General features: G+C 44.4%; 1 protein-coding gene across 2 annotated transcripts in view; it reads right to left on the bottom strand.

The window, feature by feature from the left end:
* Positions 1 to 2867: 2867 nt before the first annotated feature.
* Positions 2868 to 22060, bottom strand: part of PKD1 (polycystin 1, transient receptor potential channel interacting) — a 90414-nt gene continuing 71221 nt past the window's right edge. The window contains exons 19-45 of one of the 2 annotated variants that reach the window (XM_069984028.1): positions 21812 to 21971; positions 21274 to 21423; positions 20813 to 20957; positions 17364 to 17966; positions 17045 to 17201; positions 16651 to 16903; positions 16015 to 16210; positions 14663 to 14833; positions 12642 to 12785; positions 12348 to 12558; positions 11856 to 11982; positions 11660 to 11773; positions 11507 to 11556; positions 10746 to 10951; positions 10412 to 10487; positions 9528 to 9646; positions 8966 to 9174; positions 8684 to 8878; positions 8275 to 8414; positions 8065 to 8186; positions 7493 to 7631; positions 7274 to 7399; positions 7015 to 7189; positions 6590 to 6877; positions 6194 to 6328; positions 5185 to 5499; positions 2868 to 5101 (exon numbers count right to left, since the gene is read on the bottom strand). In XM_069984028.1, the coding sequence (XP_069840129.1) occupies positions 4472 to 5101; positions 5185 to 5499; positions 6194 to 6328; positions 6590 to 6877; positions 7015 to 7189; positions 7274 to 7399; positions 7493 to 7631; positions 8065 to 8186; positions 8275 to 8414; positions 8684 to 8878; positions 8966 to 9174; positions 9528 to 9646; positions 10412 to 10487; positions 10746 to 10951; positions 11507 to 11556; positions 11660 to 11773; positions 11856 to 11982; positions 12348 to 12558; positions 12642 to 12785; positions 14663 to 14833; positions 16015 to 16210; positions 16651 to 16903; positions 17045 to 17201; positions 17364 to 17966; positions 20813 to 20957; positions 21274 to 21423; positions 21812 to 21971 (5356 nt within the window). In that variant the 3' untranslated portion in view covers positions 2868 to 4471. The remainder of the gene's footprint in view (positions 5102 to 5184; positions 5500 to 6193; positions 6329 to 6589; positions 6878 to 7014; positions 7190 to 7273; positions 7400 to 7492; positions 7632 to 8064; positions 8187 to 8274; positions 8415 to 8683; positions 8879 to 8965; positions 9175 to 9527; positions 9647 to 10411; positions 10488 to 10745; positions 10952 to 11506; positions 11557 to 11659; positions 11774 to 11855; positions 11983 to 12347; positions 12559 to 12641; positions 12786 to 14662; positions 14834 to 16014; positions 16211 to 16650; positions 16904 to 17044; positions 17202 to 17363; positions 17967 to 20812; positions 20958 to 21273; positions 21424 to 21811; positions 21972 to 22060) is intronic. The other variant, XM_069984029.1, reaches the window with a different exon arrangement.

Here is a 22060-nt window from a genome sequence, read left to right as displayed (position 1 = left end):
GTCTTGCTCCCCGGGTCCCGCGCGCTCTATCTTCAGAATGGCCGGTCAGCTGACGGAGCGCTCAGCCAATCACAGGCCGGGACCGCCGCGGCCTGTGATTGGCTGAGTGGCCTGTCAGGTGACCGACCATTCTCAAGATAGAGCACGTGGGACCTGGGGACAAAAACAGCGCGGAGAAGAAGCCTGGACAGGTAATGTATTACTGCAAGGACATCGGTAACTGTGTCCCTGCAGCCCTCGCTCAACGATCATCGGGCCGTGGAATAGGCCCAGTAAACAAGCGACGATCTAGCAGATCGCCGCTCGTTTACATCGTTGATTGGGCCCTCCTCGGCCCGTGGAATAGGACCCTAAGAAGGGACTGCAGGAATAGGCCGCCTTTAACCCTCCAACTGTGGCGAAACTACAATTCCCATCAGGCCTAAACAGCCAAAGCCTTATCTGTACTTTTACAACAATTGGAGGACCAAAGGTTTCCCATCCCTGTCCTGCGAGCTGCGTTTACAAACAGATTGTCTCTAATACCCCTCTTTTAAAAGATTAGGATCCAGAACAGGGACCCCCTCCCGCCCCAAATCCGGCATTACAGTCAAGTCATTGATGTAAGGTGGCGTTTTGTAATACTTAAACTTTCCTGCAGCCCCATCACTGGAGAAATTAATACCTGCTCCCAGAGCACTGCTGGGGATTGCAAGAAGTGTAAGAGTTCTGTTCACCATTTCTTAAAGGAAATCTGTCACCAAGAAATCTATCACCATCATGTTATAGAGCAGGAAGAGCTGAGCAGATTGATATATATCTTTATTGGAAAAGATTCAGTATAACTTGTTACATGTTGAGTAAAATCCTTGATCATCTGTGTTAAGGAGTCCAGTGGGCGGGGTCACTCAATGGTCTGGACTCTTGAGCCTGGAAACATCAGAGATTTCAATCAATAAATTACAAGTTATACAGAATATTTTCCCATAAGGATATATATCGCTCCGCTCCTCCTGCTCTATAACATGATGCTAATAGCTTAGGTAGCATTTTCATGGTGTTGGTTTCCCTTTAAATAGTATTAAAAAAAAAAAAAAATAATCCTCAGCTAAACATGATTTTAAAATCCTTATTTTAGATTTAAAATCCTTATTTTAATATACAGTCTTAAGTGACTGGTTGGGCTGTTTTTTAATCCAAGGAATATAACGTTAGAGAGGTGCTTTAGTCCCTATATGTAATGTACTTTGGTCCAGCCATCCCTACAATTACATGAGTCCTATCGGGTGAGTGTAATGTTACTATGGAGGGGGACACAAACTTATATGATGAAACTGAAGTAAATGAAAACTGCCCAAAAGAATTATATTATCAATATACACACTGTATCAAATATATTAAATAAGCGGCTTAGATATGTTTTTTTGCATTATATATTTTGGCCCCAAAGTGTCCTTTTAAAGTAATACTATTGTGTAGAAATATGTGTGACATGAAAAAAGTTTTGATTGGTTGGAGTTCGGGTGCTGAGAACCCCGATAATGGCCAAGAGCTCCTGTCCCCCGTCTATCTCCTCACTACAGAGGCCAGAGGTCTATGGAGCGTGATTCAGAGAGAAGCTCATAGCCCAGTGCTTTTCCCTGCTTAGTCTCGCAGCAGACCCTGACCAATAAACCTTTTAGCAGGTCTCTGATGTGAATTTTTTTTTTTTTTTAATCAAATGATAGTAGTGCTTTTTTTTCTTGATTTACCTAAATATTTTTTGGCACTTGGCTGCTATAGGCAACAACACTGTTTTTGCTCTTTAGTATATACTGTAATACTGCTGACCCGTCCAGTGAGGTGCAGGAATGGAATAGGCAGAGCAAAATCCCAATATTCTCTATCACGTGTGAATGTTTGGTATAATGGGTTCGAGAGACACAAGTAGGCCGTCCCCCGCTAAACATAATCTGTACCTTTTTAAGACCATAGGCAATATTCTACTTGTATAAAATACATATAAATATATACAAGAGCACAACATACAATACTTAAATACCTCTAGTTATAATAGTGCTCTGTCCCTCTATCTACAGAACTGCTTAATTTTGGTTACGGCGCTATGAAAATATAGCGAATATTACAAAAATATACATATTCCAACCCGCGACTGAGCATCACCGGTTTACAAAGAATGAAATGTGAGCTGTGTAAAGACCAGACCATCTCTGACTGCTGCAGGAATCTAAAGAGGGATTGAACGTACAATTAAATTGATGCTTTGCTTTTTTTTTCTTCTCTTATACTCCAATTACAGCCAGAGCTGCATTCTGAATTCTGCTGGTTTTAAGGTGCACGACACAGCTGCTGTTTTAGTGTTTTGTACATGACCTGGTATAATACATTATAGAAGATATTTGAACCAGACAATGTGGCTATTTTCTGTATATGATTCTCTACACATTTCAAGCATCAATCAGAATTACGAGCGCAGCTCTAGATGTGAGTATAAAGTATGGTTCTACATCTAGAAGATTCTTCGTATAGGTGGAGTTTTTGATTCTATCACTATAAAGGGGCTATCCCAAAATCGACATTCTATGGGTAATTATCATGCTGCCCAGTGGCAGGAAACTTCCTGGGACCTCTATAGCCTGCTTCTAAACAAGTCCTATACAGAACTGCTGGAGTTTTCATAGACTATTGCAATTTCATATACCATTCACTTAAAGGGGTTATCCAGCGCTACAAAAACATGGCCACTTTTCCCCCTACTGTTGTCTCCAGTTCAGGTGCGGTTTGCAATTAAGCTCCATTTACTTCAATGGAACTGAGTTTCAAAACCCCACCCAAACTGGAGACAACAGTAGGGGGAAAGTGGCCATGTTTTTGTAGTGCTGGATAACCCCTTTAAACTTGAGCACCCCTTTATATAGAGGTATAGAGAGAGTCATAGATGGCAGGTTCAGGGACATAAGTCCCTCACAAACATACTTTCTTTGTATTGAATGTTTCTGGCCTGGGTATATGTAAAAAAAAAAATCTGATAAAGTGCGCAGCGCTCCATGCAAACTGCTGAAAAGTACAAGGAAACACACATGAGAAATACATTCAGTACCAAGGGGGATGTATAGACAGATACTAAACCCCGATCATAGCAGGAGCACCAGGGATTATAGCAGGGTGGTGCTCTGATCTCATCTACTTTCTTGTTTATAACCAGAAGCCACAGATGGTCTCTGCATTGAGGCTCGTACACAGAGGTGAAAACCATTTTTGTAAGTGGTTACTTCTTCCAAGACTTTAAATTGCCTTCTCAAGACTATGGCTTTTAACTACAGATACAAACTGAACCAGAATTGCCGTGCCCTGCAGGTCGAAAGATGAAAGTGAAGTCTTTTTAGGTTCCCACCACTTCCAAAGCTGGTGAGATGTTCCTGAAATTCTGCTTAAAGGCACAATGTAGAGTCCACCATGGAGGAAATCTCTTAAAGGCACAATGCAAATACTTCTTATGAGAACCCTCAATGTGCGCAATGCCTTGGAGGCGGAAAGCTTCTTCCACAGGTCGTGTCCTGTAAACTCAACTGGGAGGATTAAGACAAGTGGTAGAATGAGATCATAACCTTCACGTGTAACAAGTACATCAAAAATCTTCTGCAACCACCCAAAAAAAAGTGTCTCCTCTACAAGTGCATGGTGAGGGTTCATCTTACTTCATGTCCCAGCATAATGTTGGTTTATCCAAGCCAAGTAGAATTCTGTTCCCTTTTTTTCCCTGGTAAAATATGCAGGTTTTTTCTTCTCTACAGTGCTAAAGGGAATAAGATGCTCTTGCAGCACCCTGATTATAACCTAGGGACTCGCAATGACTGTTGTAGTAACTCAGGACTGACCAGCAGGTCCTTCAAAACACCCTGGTCCCCTTTAGAAAAGCACCATCAATAATCTTGCAAGAAGCATCTACAGAAGTTGACTAGATTCCAAACGCCTCCTTAAGTCTTTCACTATGCTTCTTTTGAATAAGCAGCTCCTTGTAGTCCATGTTTCCCAACTATAAGTCATAGTGATCGTCAACAGGACAGGTTGTGGGACAGCCAGCTGTCTACAACTCAAAGAATGGGCCACCAGGGCTCATTGAAAATATCATCTGGAACCACCAGGGCTCCATGAACTCGGTATAAGCCACCAGGGCTTCCATAAGTAAAGCAAGCCACCAGGGCTTGTGGATTTGAGAGTCGCCAAAGCCTCCAGGGCTCTAGACTTTAGAACCAAGAAAAAGACCTGTGCTTGTTGACGTATCTTGGGAAACACTGTCAAATCGGGACTATCTGTTCATAACCCAACAAGCGGAGCCATTGAGAAGATCTCCAATTGGGTCTTGAAGATCTCCAGCTGGTTTGTAAAAGCCACTTATATCCAGAAATACTTCTCAAAGGTAAAAAGAAGCTCCTGGAGCTGATACCCATGTAGCTGAGACAACAGAGTGCCACCACGTGGATGAGGTCTGCTAACTGACACTTGGATGCACTCTGTTGTGGGCCCGCATTGACTTCCTCCTTTTGCTATGTGTTATCTGCATAGGGATGAGCGCCGGCTCTTCTGCCACCACCTTGTCCACGGTTATTTTGCTTACTGAAGTGCTCTCTGTTAATACCTGAGAAATGGTGGAAGATGGTGAAGTCTGTAAAGAGTTCTTTAGTCGATGGTGACTCTTAGATTTAGCACTTCCACTCTGAGTTAATGCAGAGTTCGGCCTGAGGCCTTGTGACTCATGGCTTAGTGGCCTCTGTGTTGGAGTGCTCTCATGTCGTTGTCTCTTCTTGACTATTTTCTTCTGTACATCTTCAAGGCTGCGCTCTATTTGATATACTTCTTCTGTTGCATGGTTGACCAGATCGAACTGTGACAGAAGAGTCTCGAGGACAGGGAGCAATCTTTGGATGTTAGCATCGACCTCCGCCCTCTCCCTGGTGCTCACAGCGCTGAATGTATCTAGCTGACTGGAAATGGTGGAGAAGGATGAAGAGGAAGAGGTATCAGAAGCTGCACTTGGGGTGGAACCTCGAAGAGACTTGGAATCACTAGAAGAGCGGGAAGGAAGTGGCTCCATTCCTTCAAAGCGCACCTTGTGACGGAACTGAAATAGACAGATTTTTTTATTATTTCTTTGTTCTGTAAATTAAAATAGAGCATATAATATCAATGACAGAATTGATTTACCTCTTTCACTTTGCTGACACCCATCCAGATCCGAAGCCTTCTGAGAAACAGCTCCACCATCTCATAGTCCTGCAGTTCGAAGGCCGGTCGGAACAAGTCCAGGCGCACCTGTCGGTAACTGTTGATCAACATGACTGCAAAGAATCTCATCAGGATCCATACTTCTAGCACCAAGTAGCTTGCAAAGTAGAGATGGTGAACATAGGAGGAATATGGGAAAGGGGCCTTCAGATTAATAGTGCCACGAGCCACAGCAAACAAAGAGAGGACGCTCGCTCCAAAGCTGTGAAATCTCTCCCAGGAGGAGGAGAAAAGCTGCAGGAAAGAGATACAATAAAATCACTATAGTACTGACTCATTATAAATATACCAGAAATTCATGTATCCTGTGCATGGTACCAACAGGTCGAAACGCTTCTACATTAATAGACCATGTGACTGCCATGGTCCCCTATATAGACAGTCTGGGGGTTCTCTTTTAAACAGAACCGTCGGACAGGGACCCCGGGGTTCCCGGGGCGCGGATCCGGGAGAGGGGAGGGAGATCTGCTTGCCTATGCCGGCACGGACTCCAAAGCCTGGCCAAGCGAGGGGTCTCTCCCCGCCGGATGGCCCTTTGCCACATCGATCGGGAGGAGGTACAAACGTAGTTTATTGTGTAAAAATAATTCAGCAATCCATGTGACGCAACGTTTCTACGGCTTCACACCGTCATTTACAAGCATGGCTAAGAAAGTAGCTAATCTAAACTATGCCCTCTACAACCAAAAAAAATAAAATAAAAAGTGCATCCGATAAACTAAAAAAATTGCACGAATGGCTTGATAAATGGTGCGGAAAAATATAGGCCAAGCACAAAAACACTTTTTTGCCAAAAATAATGGCGCAAAAAGAATGATACATATGCCCCCTTATGTTATATATTTGTGGCTACAATTCCCTCCTGCTGCCATGCTTTGCTTTTACATGCATTCATTATTACATTTATATTCAGATGCATTGTACTCACCAAAAAGCCAAGCTGGGCGTACACCAGCACCAGACCTAGTGTGGCCCCAGCTGCGGCACACAACTCTTTCATAGACAAACTCAGTGTCTTCCCAAATACAGACCACTCTCGGATAAATCGTAGCTGCTGTGCAACCTAAATTTTAAAAAAAAAAAAAAAAAGTTAAAAATTGCTAAGGGACCTTATTATGACTCTGGTGGCCTGTTAGTAAATTTCTGGGCTCTTTTAGGGACAACCCAGGAACCACTGAAAGCCCACCCTTGATCTAGATCAGCTTTTTATTTGATAGCTTTACATCTTATGTATATTTGTGAGGACCACCTATTCTTTTTGCAATTCTGGGTGTTCTTATTTGTGTTTAAGCCATAAATAACAGTCCGTCTCCGGCAGACATACCTTCACTGTGAGGAGGAAGAGCAAAGATGCCGAGAGGATGTTGAAGGTGTTTCCCAAGAATGCCACATGCTGAAGGTTGACAAATGAGACTTTATCCTTCCGGTATCTTTCCCACTGCTGGTCGGCCAGGCTGCCGCGACTCAGATACACAACCACCGTGCTCACCGTCAAGACAGTCAGCAACCACTGGACATAATTCCAGAAGTTGGTGAAATAGACCAGCCCCTCCTTCCTGATAGACAGACATTCGGCAAGCACAAAGTACACGACAAACATCATGAGGAAGACCTGCAAGGAGAGAACGCAAATATCAACTTACAGCAACATGTGATCATATTCAATGTTACACTATGGGTACAGCAGAGCATGCTCTTAATAGGTGACTTGATATGATGCAACTCATCTCTATAGAGAATGTCACTTACCATCATGGTAAGAAGAAGGTGAGTACCACTGCTTAGACGCAGTAAAGGGAAGGCTCTGATCTCAGCAGATGGCAGTGATCTACCAGCCAATGGGAACTCCAACAGCAGCGTCACTGAGGAGTAGAGGTGGACCCCAGGGCTGAACAGAGAGAACTCTACAAACAGCGCCCTCGTCCTACAAAGATAAGGGGCGAAGATGTTAACATATGGGAATGGAGATATTACAGCAATATACAACTTAATAAGGTACGAAACTTACAGGTTGTCAATCCATTGGTCTTGCTGGAGGTCCTTCAAGATGGCTTGGTTCTCTTCCAAGCTGCCCCCCAGCTGCTGAACATAACCAGAGCTGTCATAGAAAGAGAGGAAACCCCAATACCAGGCGCTGGAGGCAGGAAAAGGAATGATGTATAGTAAACAATAACCCAAAAGAAGGTGCAAATGACTTCATGGCTACGGGCTCTATGGTGGTACCTACCCTGTACTATCTGGTGGAGAATATGACCAGTCCTGGGAAGACATGGCTGATGCATTAGTCCAACCAATGTCATAGCTGGTGTCATCAAACTCTTCTGAACAGGTTCCAGGGCTGGACAATGCGTGGACATCGCACTCTGCTAAGAGAGATAGGGGTTATATCTCCTGCCAACAGTCATGCAAACTGGAGGTGGCATGCCTCGATTTTAGCAGTTGGATCCCCACTGATAAGCCAGTAATCCCCCATAATGTGGATAAACATTATCATTAGAGATGAGCGAACCTGGAGCATGCTCGAGTCCATCCGAACCCGATCATTCGGCATTTGATAAGAGGTGGCTGCTGAAGTTGGATAAAGCCCTAAGGCTATGTGGAAAACATGGATATAGTCATTGGCTGTATCCATGTTTTCCAGACAACCTTAGAGCTTTATCCAACTTCAGCAGCCCCCGCTAATCAAATGCCGATCGTTCGGGTTCGGATGGACTCAAACCCGAACCCGGTTGGCTTATCTCTAATTATCAAGTGTTGTGTGTCTTAAATAATCACATGACATGTAATGTGTAACCGCACCTTTCTTTAACCGGATCTGGCGTAAGCGAGCCGACCCCAACAAGCTGCTGTAGCTCCCCCTCTGATTGTTATTCAGGAATGGCAGCAGCACATCAGAAGCCCAGGCCCAGAACTCATCTGACCTGTGGAGGACAGAAGGAGATCAGACGTACTTTTTCATGCAAAAATCCAATGAACTTCTGTGATTGATTATGGATGTCTGGACTCTACCTCTTAATCTGCATGAACTTGTGGCTTCCCATCTCCTGTCGGACTGAGCGCTGCAGCAGGTAGGCCCTGTGGTTCACGGAGGCATCGCCATAGTTGGTCAGGAGGACGACCAAGAAGAAGAGAGTATAAACCATCAGGTTCTGTATAAAAATAAAAAACATTAAAAAATGAAGACCTGTTTAGAAGTTGAAGCCCTGTATAGATCTGTATAACCAACTGAGGGGGTCCTACAATATCCAGTATATTACACAATGAGCCTGACATTGTAGAAGACTATCAAGGCAGAGGATAAGATACAACTGTAACAAACCAACAGCTGTGTGAAGATTTAGGTCTGTACAGGTTATCCGCCATTGGGTGGGAACAATGAATGTTTCCAGGCCGATAGGGATGAATAAGAAAGGTTTACCTTAAGCATCCTATGCAGCAGTTTAACCTTGCGTGCCTCCTCTCTGGCCTGAAACAATGCGAATCCCTGTGGTGGTCGGACCTTGGTGATCCTCTCCGATATCTGCTCCACAAGAGGACATTCTACAAGAGTGTCCTCTTCTTCTGGATACAATCGCTTCACCACCAGTGCAAAGTATATGGCCTCCAGGAGAACCTGGATTAGAGAGAAAGAAGTGACAGGTGGAAATAATAGAGCAATGGGCGTCCATCCATCCAAGAAGGACATCTCAGGAGTAGTTACCTTTATGGGCTCCAAGACAAAGAATGAGCAGAGGAAGCTGAATATTCCAGAGATGAGCCACATAAGACCCACACTGGAGGTGAAGCCCACCCCAATCCACACCGAAACAGCAAAACAGGAAAGGAGAAGGAAACAGCTGAGGACATGGGCCACGCGTGTGCACCAAGAAGGCAGCATCTGTCTGCTTCTCTGGAAAGCATCTGTGATGACTGTTCATAGAGAGAGGAAAGGGTGAGATGTTTGTGTATTTTATACCTATATGCACAGAGAACTCTGAATCCTCTGCAAAAAAACATAGTTATATTTTAGCAATCTGGTAGCCTGCAGCCACCACCAGGGGGAGCTTGTGAGCTTCCTGCATACTGTTTTATTATTCCTTTCAATGTACCGTATAAACTGTATATGGTGAGCTCCTAAGTACCCTACTGTACCAGTCTGTTCATTTGTTACTACAATACTCGGTTCCGCTTTTATATTAAATAAATATATTACACAAAAATTCAATAAAAACTTTGTAAGTCAAAATATCATGAAAAATAATCCTATTATACGTATTAGTTACCTGTCCTGTTGGACTTGACTGACTTGGTCACATCCCTGGCTGATCCGGATAAAGTCTGCCCTTTGTCATTTAATTTATCCAACATTATGGTTTCCGTCTTATCTCCAAATGGGTTTGATCTGTCAAAGCAATGGAAGAAAAAAAATCACAATTTACTTGTTACTTTATCAGTTTTGCAGTGTAGCAGCCATGTGAACAACTCTGTGCCCGAACACTAACTGGAGCAGCTCTCTCTACCTCAGCAGGAAATACCAGCACATCTAAAGCACCAATCAGTTAAGACCTTATTACACAGGCCAATCTGGAGATCAGTGTCAGATCTGTGCTCTCTTGCTCCTTATTCCCCGCTCTCTGCCAGTGCTATTACACGCACCAACAGCGAGCGGGGGAGCTGTAGAAGGGGCCTCCCCGGACAGCCCATAGGAGATAGTGGCGATCTGCTGCCACCATTGTTATTGTGGTAATTTTACTTCAACATGTTGAAAGACAAGAATTAGCTGACATAATGCATGTCGGCTGATCGTTGCCTTTTAACACCAGCTATTACACCAAACAATTATTGGCCGTAACGGGCGATAATCGCTTGGCGTGATAGGGCCTTTACCTACAGACATAGCTACAACCTACAACAGGGCAACTGTTGGCCATTACTCATCCAATCAGAAAAGTTTTCTTTTAATTAAAAAATGAGGAGGTTCAATTTTCTATCAATAGACGTATAAAGGGAAAAAAATTGCAATTTACTATTTATCAATCAATTAACAAAAAAAAATTCACATCCCAAAAAAATTAAAAGCCAAAAATTCACATCCCAATACAATCAGCTATCTGGCTGTACAGTCACAATGGTTATGTGCAATACAGATTATCACACATCTACTTACAAGTCTGACAGCAGATCCGTATCGGTCCGGGAGATCCTTCTAAGGTCTTGTGGAAGGGACATGCTGCTGGCTCCATCTATATGACAGCAGAGAAGACACGTGACTTCATTAACATGCATAGTAACATTTTGTGCTATAGTCCCATAATACATAGGACTGTTGGCAGTCAGATTATGTGACCTACATGGTTTGTCTACAGTTTAGAAAGGGAAATCTAAGAGTTATCATGACATTTTATAGGATCCTCTCAGAAGATACCAGATCTCCACTACTCTTGACACTTTCGGACCCAAGTATTGGAAGTCTCTGACAATACCGTATCCCAGCCTTTTACCTGATGCTAAGAACTGCCGAGGTATAGACTGTGGTAGTCCTAAGACCACGCTATCATCCTCGCTGGGGTGGCAGCTGGCGTCTGGCCCAATGTTACAGCTGGTTCGGTGTCTCTCCAGCTTCTGAATGGTGTTGCCCATGATGGAAGGGTCACTGAGGAGGTCTGGCCAGTTGAGCACACCATCATTCGCATTCCACTGGATGAAGCTGTACGAGGTGGACGATAAAGAGGACTCAGTCCCAAACAATAGAAGACTAAAGACGTGACAACACCATCAAAGGTAACAAGATAGGAAAAGTAAGTAAAGAGACTTTGCATCTATTGCGAACGACCGAACGAGGTCTTATTCAATGCGAACGAGCAACGATAAAAATAGGTCCAGGTCTTATAAAGCGATCAACGATGTCTCGTTCGGTCGTTAATCGTTAACTGCATTTCAACCAAACGATTATAGTTTAGATTCGAACGATTTAACGATAATCTGAACGATAATCGTCCGGTGGAATAGGGCCCTTACTCATCCATGTAGATAGTTGTTTTATAATCACAAACAGGCCAGATAAAAAATAATTTACTGTACAGGGATTATCCCTGTTGTTACTGAGCCCTTGTGAGGGCAGCTGTTTAATACAACGGTGACCATCTAAAATTATCAGTTAGGTTTGCTCAGTTTGGGAGAATAGCCACAAGGCCAAACCTTCAACGAACCAAAAGTACCCCCAACACAGGCAACATACTACCTATTAATCTGGAAATCTCACCTCTTGGTGTCTTCCACAGGGATTTCTGTTTTGGTTGGGTCAGAGAAAGCCTAAGGGATGAAATGTTGAGCGGTTAAAGTAATAAAGACAAAGATATTACAGTCCATAAACAGGGAGAATTAGAACTTGGTACAGACATCCATGACTACTTACCTCTCCATGGTTCCCCGGGTACGATATAAAGGAGCTCTCCATCACTGTGTCCAAGTAGTTATCAATTTCAAGAGAGTGCTGGTCAAAGTATGTAAGGGACGGACGGACACAGGTCTAGGGGGGACAGAACACAGCTACAGCCTGATACTTGTAAGAGACGGACCATTGTGATCTCTACTGCCGACATGTGGCATACCTTGCTGCGGGCTCGTCTGAACAGGTAGAGAATGACCAGGTATATGGGATACACCAAGACGCTAGTCACTAGTCCCACAGCCACCGAATCCACACTGAGGGGAACAGACTCGGATACCGCTCTGTGCCTGAAACAACAGAAATGCTCATCTTACTTATGCTGACTTATAACTATGTTAGTCAATGTACATAAATTACTGATCCTGTACTGATCCTGAGTTACATCTTGTATTATACTCCAGAGCTGCACTCACTATTCTGCTGGTGTGGTCACTGTGTACATACATTACATTACTTATCCTGTACTCATCCTGAGTTACATCCTGTATTATACTCCAGAGCTGCACTCACTATTCTGCTGGTGGAGTTACTGTACTTGTACTGTATGTAGTGTACTCTGGTAATAAAAGATGAAGATTTAGGCCAAAAATAGGATGCCTGGCTCTATCCATCAAGTAACTGTAGTAAATATTTACACTCTGTATTCCCTTACCCATGATTCTTATCTCCCACCACACCATACCACACGGCATTGGCGCACAGGAAGAGGAATATGAGTACAGCACAGCAGGTGGCTCTCTGGACACGGGTGAAGCGGCTGCGGGGAGGTCGATCCCACATAGACAGCCAGACGTGTTTCTCAGAGACTCCTCGCTGAAGTTCTGCCATGAAGATGCGGGAGAACCTCTTAAGTTCTGTCTCACCTAAATAATAAAGGAAACGGGTTTGTAGTAAGAAACATGGCTTCCATCATATCGAGTTTATGACAGCGAGGAAAAATACTCACTGGCAGCAAAGATTTCCTTCTCCACCCGACGCCCGTTCTCCTCCTGCCCCACAGACAGCCAGTCATTGACCAGGAAGAAGTAATTCTTACTGCGCTGCAGGTCCTTGATGATGACGTGCTGCACGTGCCAAGATGGGCTCAGTCCTGTCCAGAGATATTCAGCTTGAATTTTGACTATGTCTCCAACATCCCAACCAACCATCATCCCAAACCCAAATGTCTAGCCCATGCCAACTTTTCATTACACCATTAGGAGACAGGGTCTTCTTCCTTTCCTTCCATCAGCTGTAGCATCCAAGAAGGAGGAGAGAGAGGTAAAGCTATAATATCTGTGACAGGGAGGAGGGAGGTGCAGCTGTAGTACACATGAGAGACGAGGGAGATGTAGCTGTAGTATCCATGAGAGGGAGGAGAGAGAAGTAAAGCTGTAATATCCATAACAGGGAGGAGGGAGGTGTAGCTGTTATATCCATGGAAAGGAGGAGAGGAAGAGCTGTAATATCTGTGAGAGGGAGGAGGGAGGCGCTGCTGCAGTCTTCATGAGAGGAAAGGGGACAGAGTAGCTGTAATACCAATGAAAGGGGTAGCACAGCTAAAAAGAAGCACAGCCGCATTTTCCGTGAGAGGGAGGTGGGAAGTGTAGCTGCATTCTCCATGAGAGGGAGGAGGGAGTTGCGGTTGTGGAATCGAGAGGGAAAAGGGAGGTGTAGCTGCAGGATCCATAGGAGAGAGAAGAGAAAGGTGTACAGCTACAATATCTATGGGAAACAGAAGCTGTAGTATCCATGACAGAGAAGAGGGTGGTCCAGCTATTGTCTACATAAGAGGGAGGGGGGAGAAGCAGCTGCAGTCTCCAAGAGAGGGAAGAGAAGGGAGGTGTAGTTGTAAAATCCATATCAGGGAGGTGGGAGGTACAGCTGTAGTATCCATTAGAGGGAGGAGGGAGGCGCAGCTGCAGTATCCGTAAGAGTGAGGTTCAGCTGTAGTATCCATAACAGGGAGGAGGGAGGTGCAGATACCGTATCCATGAGAAGGGGGCAGGAAGGTGCAGATGTAATATCCATGATATGGAGGAGGGAGGTGCAGCTGTAATATACATGATAGGGAGGAGGAAGGTGGAGTTTAGCATTCATGAAAGGGAGGAGGGAGGTATAGCTGTAGTATCTATGGCAGAGAGGCGAGAGAGGCAGGAGGGAGATACAACTGCAGACTTCATGTTAAACTGAAACAGCATGAGAGAAGGGAAGCAGCGGTAGTTTACAGCACACAGCCCAGCCCAATACTACACCATGAATCTGGATAGTATTTACAGAAAAAAGAGGGGGGAGACCCCACACATGGAGGATGTCTGTGCTGCTGTTGTATAGATGACTTAGGAAATCAGTGCTGTCGGAGATCTCCCTGTGACTGTGTGACAAGTGATGACTGCCTCCTATGTGTAGTAATCCCGCTTGTGCCAGTAGATGGCAGTGTTCATCTACAATGCCTTTTATCACCAACCAATTAACTTAAACTGCATTTACATAAAACAATTATTGTTAAATACAGCGTCTCTAATGACTGTTACCTTGTGTAAACTGCTGACGCGCGGCCGGTGGACGGTAAAGTGCCGCTCATTGACAGGACTGATTGTTGGTAAATATTTGAGCAGTCTCTTATGTATGTAAGTCTCTCTGGCCCTTTATTAGCCGTATACACAAGCTGTAACATAGAGGGATGATATTACCCCTGGATTGTGGTTTATGTACACAGGGATTTACTATAATCCAGTGACTGCGACTAAGTACACGTGTTGTTTATATGTCGTATTAAGGTACATGGCTGCTATAAAGGAGGCTCCCGCTTACAACCACACATTACAACCAGATCCCAGGACTGAAGCAGCATAGTTTACACAGTTTACATAGCTGTCTATTGATTTCTACGGGCCCCATGTAGTCTTATTTAGCATATGTGAATATCTTGGGTTCTCAGAGACCCCAGTTGTTTTGTCCGTATGGATTTACGCCTCATCCCTTTACCTTTATTATCATGCCACAGACGGATCTTCCACACATTTCCCAAGCTCTTGTCTGTTGCTATCTGGAAGATGTCCACACTGTTCCTGTGGAAGGTATTCTCCCCATCTAGATGCCTGTGGCCACTTTTACTGTCTACTCCGTACAGGCTGATGCCAACATGAGCCGTGGTACCTGAGCAGGGGGAAGCAAGCAATGAGAACTGGCACTAAGGATTAGGTCACAACATGGTCATATAGAACGTCGTGTAGGCACACATACGTATACAGACATACACATGTATCTGCACTCCTGTAGATATAGTCTTGTAGACACTCGCATAGACACACACAAGTACACACTCATGTGGACATACATGTGTAGGCACACTCATATACAGTCATGGTCAAAAGTTTTGAGAATGATACAAATATTAATTTTTACAAAGTCTATTGCTTCAGTTTTTAAAATGACAATTTGCATATACTCCAGAATGTTATAAAGAGTGATCAGCTTAACAGCAATTACTTGCAAAGTCAATATTTGCCTAGAAAATGAACTTTATCCCCCAAAACACATTTCAACATCATTGCAGCCCTGCCTTAAAAGGACCAGCTAACATTGTTTCAGTGATTGCTCCATTAACACAGGTGTGGGTGATGATAAGGACAGGGCTGGCGATAAATCTGTCATGATTAAGGGTAGGTTCACACTACGTAAGTTTCTGCCCGTAGCGCGCTCCGTGAATAAGCGGCCGGAGATTTACGTAGTTTGCATACAATGGAAAGTATACGATCTACGGCTGCACAGTTCACACTACGTAAGAACTTGTTTGTTTCAGGACGGAAATGCTGTAACTTACGCCTGTAGCGTAACATGCGGTCCCGTACGGAGTGGTGATTTCTTCTTTTTTACACTTTGATTTGCCGATCCAAAAGGTTCTGTGGGGTGTCCGGGGCTAGCCGAAGATATCCAAGTAAAATACTGCTGTCAGATCGCTACGTACGCCGCTCGGGAAGCGTACGTAGCTTACGGGCGTAAGTTTGCAGACTGTACGTAGCCGGCTGCAACTTGCGTAAATCCCGGCCGAAGTTTTACACGTATATGTCCGGCCGCGAAAAATATGCGGCCGGACATATACGTAGTGTGAACATAGCCTAAGAATGATTAAAAATAACTAAGAATGACACCACTGGACACTTTAAAAGGAGGCTGGTGCTTGGCATCATTGTTTCTATTCTGTTAACCATGGTTATCTTTAAAGAAAGATGTACTCTAGTAGACACACAAATATATAAACACATTCATGCAGATGTACTCTTGTAGGCACACATGTGTACAGACTCATGTAGGCACACTCATGTATAGACACTCACCAGATCCGCGGCCCCATCCTGTCTTCACCAGAACTTCATATTTATAAGGTCCAGCTTTCCCGCAGAATGGAATAACTCCGGCCTTACCCACATCTATCAAGTCTAGTTTGTGGACAATGATGGTGGCTACAGAGTAGGTAGCGAAGCAGACGGCACATGTGAGCAGCACAATGTAGTTAATACCAGGAGGAGGAGGCTGAAATAACACAGAAGGGAATAAGACAGTTAATAATAATATATAGAGATAACCGTATATACATGTATTCATACTGCGAATGTCCAATAATCTGGAATGTTGGGATCACAAACACATAGGCTCCTGAACCTGCTGTAATGCCTTATGCCTCTCAGCCGGCCCTATACTGCCAGAGGCCCATATGGGCACACTGGTGTCAGCACTGCCATAGGGTAAGGCTGAATAGGCCAAGTGGGCATCATTGTTGGGGTCTTCCTAAATGCCTCCACAGATCAGGATCCCCCAGCGGCAGTGATATTCAAGCCCACTGGTGATAGTTTACAGGTATTTTAGGAACATGTGCACCTACATTAACTACAGAAACAGTGATACTAAACAAATTACATACTAGAAGACAAACAATTAAAAAAATTAAATAAAAAATGAATACTCCTACTTACAGGGTAAATAAAGTTGACTGAGTGTGGTGGGACGAAAAGACTGGCACCGAATGCCGTGAGATGTTGGGTTAGACACACAGCCTGGTCCGGTCTAGTGTCCTCCAGGGGTACGACGCCCTCTGTCTTCCATCTCATCTCACTGCCATCAAAGTACTGACAAAGGGAGGTGTACAGACCCACTGTCACGTCCACGGGTGACCACATGTAATGGTTTGTGATATTAAGGTAGTAGCGTCTGGTCAGGTTTCCATCTCTAAAGCAGACATAGATAAATGAAAATGTTTTCTATCATAGTCATATATCTAGGACCACCCTACAATATGGCCCCCTAAAGTGTGAGCGAATAATGGGCAGCCATTACCCTCAGACTTTATGCTCATGAGGAATCTCTTACGTGGGGGCTATGAAGAACGTGTACAGCTTATGGTCGTCTTCTGACAGAAGGTCCTGGCTGATCTGCTTCATGTCACTGTAGTTGTACTGGTTGGGATGGGCGGTCTCATGCAGATACACGGAGATGTACGGCTCGGGTTCACTGTCTTTGTATCTCTCTGAAAACAATGGTAAAACAAATACTTTATCGAAGACTATACCTGTAGGCCATGACGGGATGGACAGTACACCAAAGGGTCACATAATGAGTTAGATCATTGAGGTCCGACCACTGGTCATAACAATAGGGCGTAATAATAAGCGGTGTGTCGCTCACTCACCATCCTGCACGTTGTACGTGATCCGTATATGAAGTCCTGCATTCTCATTACTGCTTTCTGCTTCGAGGTCCACCTTCACCGAGCGCCGGCTCTCTATGCTGGCCACACCAGCTGTGATATTCCCCACACCGGTGCTATTGGCAACGCTAACAGTGATGGCCTTTTCAGAGTCCAAACTTTCAACTGGGATCTGGCTACCATTACTGGTCTGGAACTCCATTGACGCCACTTTGGTGGACACTGTGTAGTTGCTGATGAATCCGAAAGGGTAGGGATTGGAGTCCACCTGGAACATGACCTGGATAATGTCTGTCAGGTCAGGGAAGGTGCTGTTAAATCCATGTGGGATGAAGAACTGGCAACCTGTCCTGTTGCTGTAGCAAAGCAAGTTAAGAGGATCCGATCGTTTTCCCCGAGCCAAGATCTCGCCACCCTGCAGGGTCAGAGGCTCCTCATTCAGCACCCGGGACTTCATCAATATCTTCATGAGATCTGAAGACAGATTGTAAGCTTTGGAGGCGACGGTAACATTGTTAAAAGCCCCGCACAGGTTCCCTCCTCCGTGGACCAGGGACTTGGTGTTTACAAGATGGATGAAATCTCCTGCAATGGAAATGACACCAGATCAACGGAAAAGTACATGAAAAGAAGATTTCCACAAGTAATACATAGGGACAGATTTATTATTGTCAGAATCTGGGCCAAAATACTTGTTATGTTATATAGACACTTTTCCATCTTTCTCAATATGGGGCGGGGCATAGCAGGGGAGAGGTGTGGTTTAGTCTGGAATGGGTGTGGCAATGGATGACTTTGTCTAGGCATCAGAGAGTATCAGCCTAAGGCTATGTTCACACTACGTATTAGACCGGCCGTTCCGTGACCCCGGCCGGATCACGGAACGACCGGTCTCTGGCCGGATCATCTCGGCCGGTACTTAAGTACCGGCCGGATGATCTTTCCGGCAGCAGAGCTCTGATGCGGGCGCATCAGCGTGCGCCCGCATCAGAGCTTCCCATAGCCCACAGTGAAGCAAGTGGCCGGAGCCGCTCGCTTCACTGTGTGAACTGACAGGTCTTTCTGCGGCCGGAATTCACTAAATTCCGGCCGCAGAAAACTGACATGTCAGTTGTTTGCGGCGGCGTATGGGATCCCGGCTGGAGCGCATACAATGTGTGTACGCTCCGGCCGGGTTCCCATAGAACAACAGGCATTGTTCCCCCGCGGTAAAAGTACGGCCATTGTTGCCATCGGCAACAACGGCTGTACTTTTACGTAGTGTGAACATAGCCTTATTGTGTTATATTCAGCATTGGTCAGAGGGGGCAGAACATGATATTACATGCTCCACCCCCTTAGCTCCTGCACTGAGGCGAACATTTCTGACTGGAGTGCTCCTTTAATGGAGCACTCCATTAGGAGATAGAACCTGCTGATATGACCCTATAGCCCATGTTGCACTGAGGACTTTCTTTGGACGCCATTTTCGTGTAGTTGGTAGTTTAAACCATATGCTATTGAGAGTTTGGTGCATTGGGGGCGGGACTAAAGATTGCCCCCCCCTTCCCTGAACACTGTTGCCGCGCTGTTGACGTCACTCTGCCGCTCTTTATTGCCAAGTGTTGCATGAATATGCATTAGAAGGGACAGGTCAGGCAGGCCCCCAGTGCACCAATCTAAGAGATTAAACTACAAACTACACTAATACGGCTCCAAGGATAAGGGTAAGAAACTTGCTTTCATCCTCAGCACTTGTGTACTATAGGGACATATCAGAAGGTAAGATGCCTCTTAACCGTTGATATAACTGCATAGAAAGACTGTATAGAAAGATGAATCCATCTCGCCATTTGATAGATCATTGCACACGGCCAGATATAATTGTGAGAGCGGTATCACCGATAGTTCTGGCCGTGGATTGTACAATGCAGGCGGCTCATAGATGATGATGGATCTCTCCCTGTAGCTATGGAAGCCGTGTCACTATAAATTCCTTTCCTCCAGGAACACAAAAGAGACTCATAATTCAGCGGGAACTTTTTTCCCCCCTCCTGTTTCAGCCCTGTGACATTATTAAAAGCTCTTTATATCATCCCATTCCTCCTGTGCGATCCTCCGGCTGCGGGGAAAACCGTCCTCTATCATTTAACCATTATTTATGGCGACTCCTGCAGCCTTGCCTAATTGTTTGTTTGCCTAGAGGTGTCATCAAAGCGTGTAAATCACTGCGGGCGCCAGAATTATCGCAACTAACAAACCCGTCCTTCATCCGCACTAAAAAAATCATTTTCCCTGGAGATCATTTCAATGCGTTTCCAGCGGAGTCGTCGCCGTTTTCTGTCATTAAACGCTGGTCTGCAGGTTCTGTGCTGTTGCTAAGCAACCAAGGGGTTTCGGTAATGTGAGGAATATCTCATCTTTTATATTACAACTCAACAATTACCCTCATTGTGTGAAAAAAGAATTGATTTAATTCCAGTACTGTGAAATACGACGCTAGGGCTGCTGTCATATGTCACCTTTAACACTTATTTCCTAGGGTACAGAATATGTATTATCATCCGGGGTCCGACTGCTGGGACCACCTGAGATCACATTTCCAGTTTCTCTCAAGGTTTAAAAGTTATCAACACAGAAAGGTGCAACAACAATAGGGAACAGCTATGCACAGCTATTAGACGTGTTCAATGTGTTGTCCATGGTGCTGAACACAGAGATGGAACAGCACAAAGCAATTTTCTTCAGATATTGCAAATCTGATTGCGGCAATCGAGACAATTCTGGTCTTCTCTGATATGTTACCATTGGAGTAACCTGCCTTTGATCCAATATGGCAGCTTTCAAGATGGTGGCTATGTTCCGAACACAGCCTAAAAGATAGGCCCCCTCACCCATTACTTGCTGGGGTATTCAGAAATGTCATTTTCCCTTTTGTTTCTGAAAGATAAGTGTATCCTGAGAATTGTGACTCACCCTGTATATAAAGATCAGTGGAGGTCTGAACACCCAAACCCTGATCGATTAAAACTTTTCACATATCTGTGTGACAAATTTTTTTTAAAGTGACAGTAATGCTTTAAGTAGCATTCAGACCCCAGGCTGATAGGGAGACCTGTTATGTATTTAGCATTGGGTCCTCCGATTTCAACACTAACTGTGTAGTACCTACTTTCTCCCAAAGAGGCGCTGTAGGATAATTCAGCATTTGCTCTCTAGTTACTCCAAAGTGATTTAAATTGGATTCTGACATGGAATCTCTGTCAAAATCTGTGTGGAATTTTGTGAAAACTGCAATCTGGGTTTGAGTTGTACTTCAAGAATTGACATAGAAGACTGAATCCACATTAAATTCATGATAAAATGTAAAATTTGTGCAGATTTTCTAAATCCAACATAAAAATATTGTAACCTATGCATAACAAACAGTTAACATCTCTGGCAGGTCTTACCCATGATGTTCAGTATGTTGTCTGCAATGGTGGTCGGGGTCATCATTCCTTGTGTCGTCTCGTTCTGTAATATAGATAGCATGGCTTCCAGCTTACTTAGAGTTGTCCGCTGGCAAGCTGCACAGGCCAATTCCTTGTTGGCCACCTGAAGATAAAGGAAGGAGCAGTCTTGGTTATGTCACAAACTAGAACACTACGGGGGAGATTTATCAAACATGGTGTAAAGTGAAACTGGCTCAGTTGCCCCTAGCAACCAATCAGATTCCACCTTTTATTTTCCAAAGAGTCTGTGAGGAATGAAAGGTGGAATCTGATTGGTTGCTAGGGGCAACTGAGCCAGTTTAACTTTACACCAGTTTGATAAATCTCCCCCTACATGTGTAAATGCAGTCCCTGGTTCCCACATAGGCCCTGTTCCCTATATTCACTACCGCTCACAGCTCCGCCATACTACTACTTACCGTACACTGTGCAAGTGCTGCCGCAATCTGCCGTATATCATCCACCGTGTTCACTTTCAGAGATATGAGGGCATCAGTGATTTTTTTGCGCACGGTCCCTAGGTTCTTTTCGCCTGGCTCTTCATGTTTCATGCTCATGACTTGTTCATACTAATAGAATAAAAAAGTAATTATATAAACTATACATATACAATACAATTGTTTAGAAAAACCTATTTTGGAATTCTAGTTACACTCTATTAGGAAATTCTAGTTACTAAGTGCGTCTCTCATTCTGGAGGACTCAGGATATCAATAGCAATAGAAACCTTGTAATGCTTCACTGAACCTGTGGGGGCACTGCAGGCAAACAATTAGTGATTCTAGAATGACAATTCAGATTACAGCTCCCATAAGGATTGTCACCCGGCTTTCCTTAAATACTAAAGACTGGCATTCTGCGGATGTGATGTCACAGTATGTGAAACTTTTTTTCCCAAAATTCAAGAATTCCAATACTCTGGATAGATAGTTGTTAATGTAGTGACTCAGTACTTACCTCATTGAGAACAGTGATGAGAGCCAAGGAGTACTCTGCGACATGTTGGGGGTCGCTCTGCTTCAATAAACCCTGCAGGCGAGACTCTGTGAGGTTGTGCAACCAGTCCGCAAGGCTATGGAATCCATCTTGGACACCTGGCATCATTATATTCATGGTGCTGTAATGGGGGAGGCACATGGAGATGTTACATGGCAGCTTCATTCTACATTACTGCCCTATAAGTGAAGAATCAATCAGATACACTTA

This window comes from Dendropsophus ebraccatus, chromosome 9 (genome assembly GCF_027789765.1).
Source record: "Dendropsophus ebraccatus isolate aDenEbr1 chromosome 9, aDenEbr1.pat, whole genome shotgun sequence".
Taxonomy (NCBI): Eukaryota; Metazoa; Chordata; class Amphibia; order Anura; family Hylidae; genus Dendropsophus; species Dendropsophus ebraccatus.
This window is presented reverse-complemented; position numbering and strand designations above follow the sequence as displayed.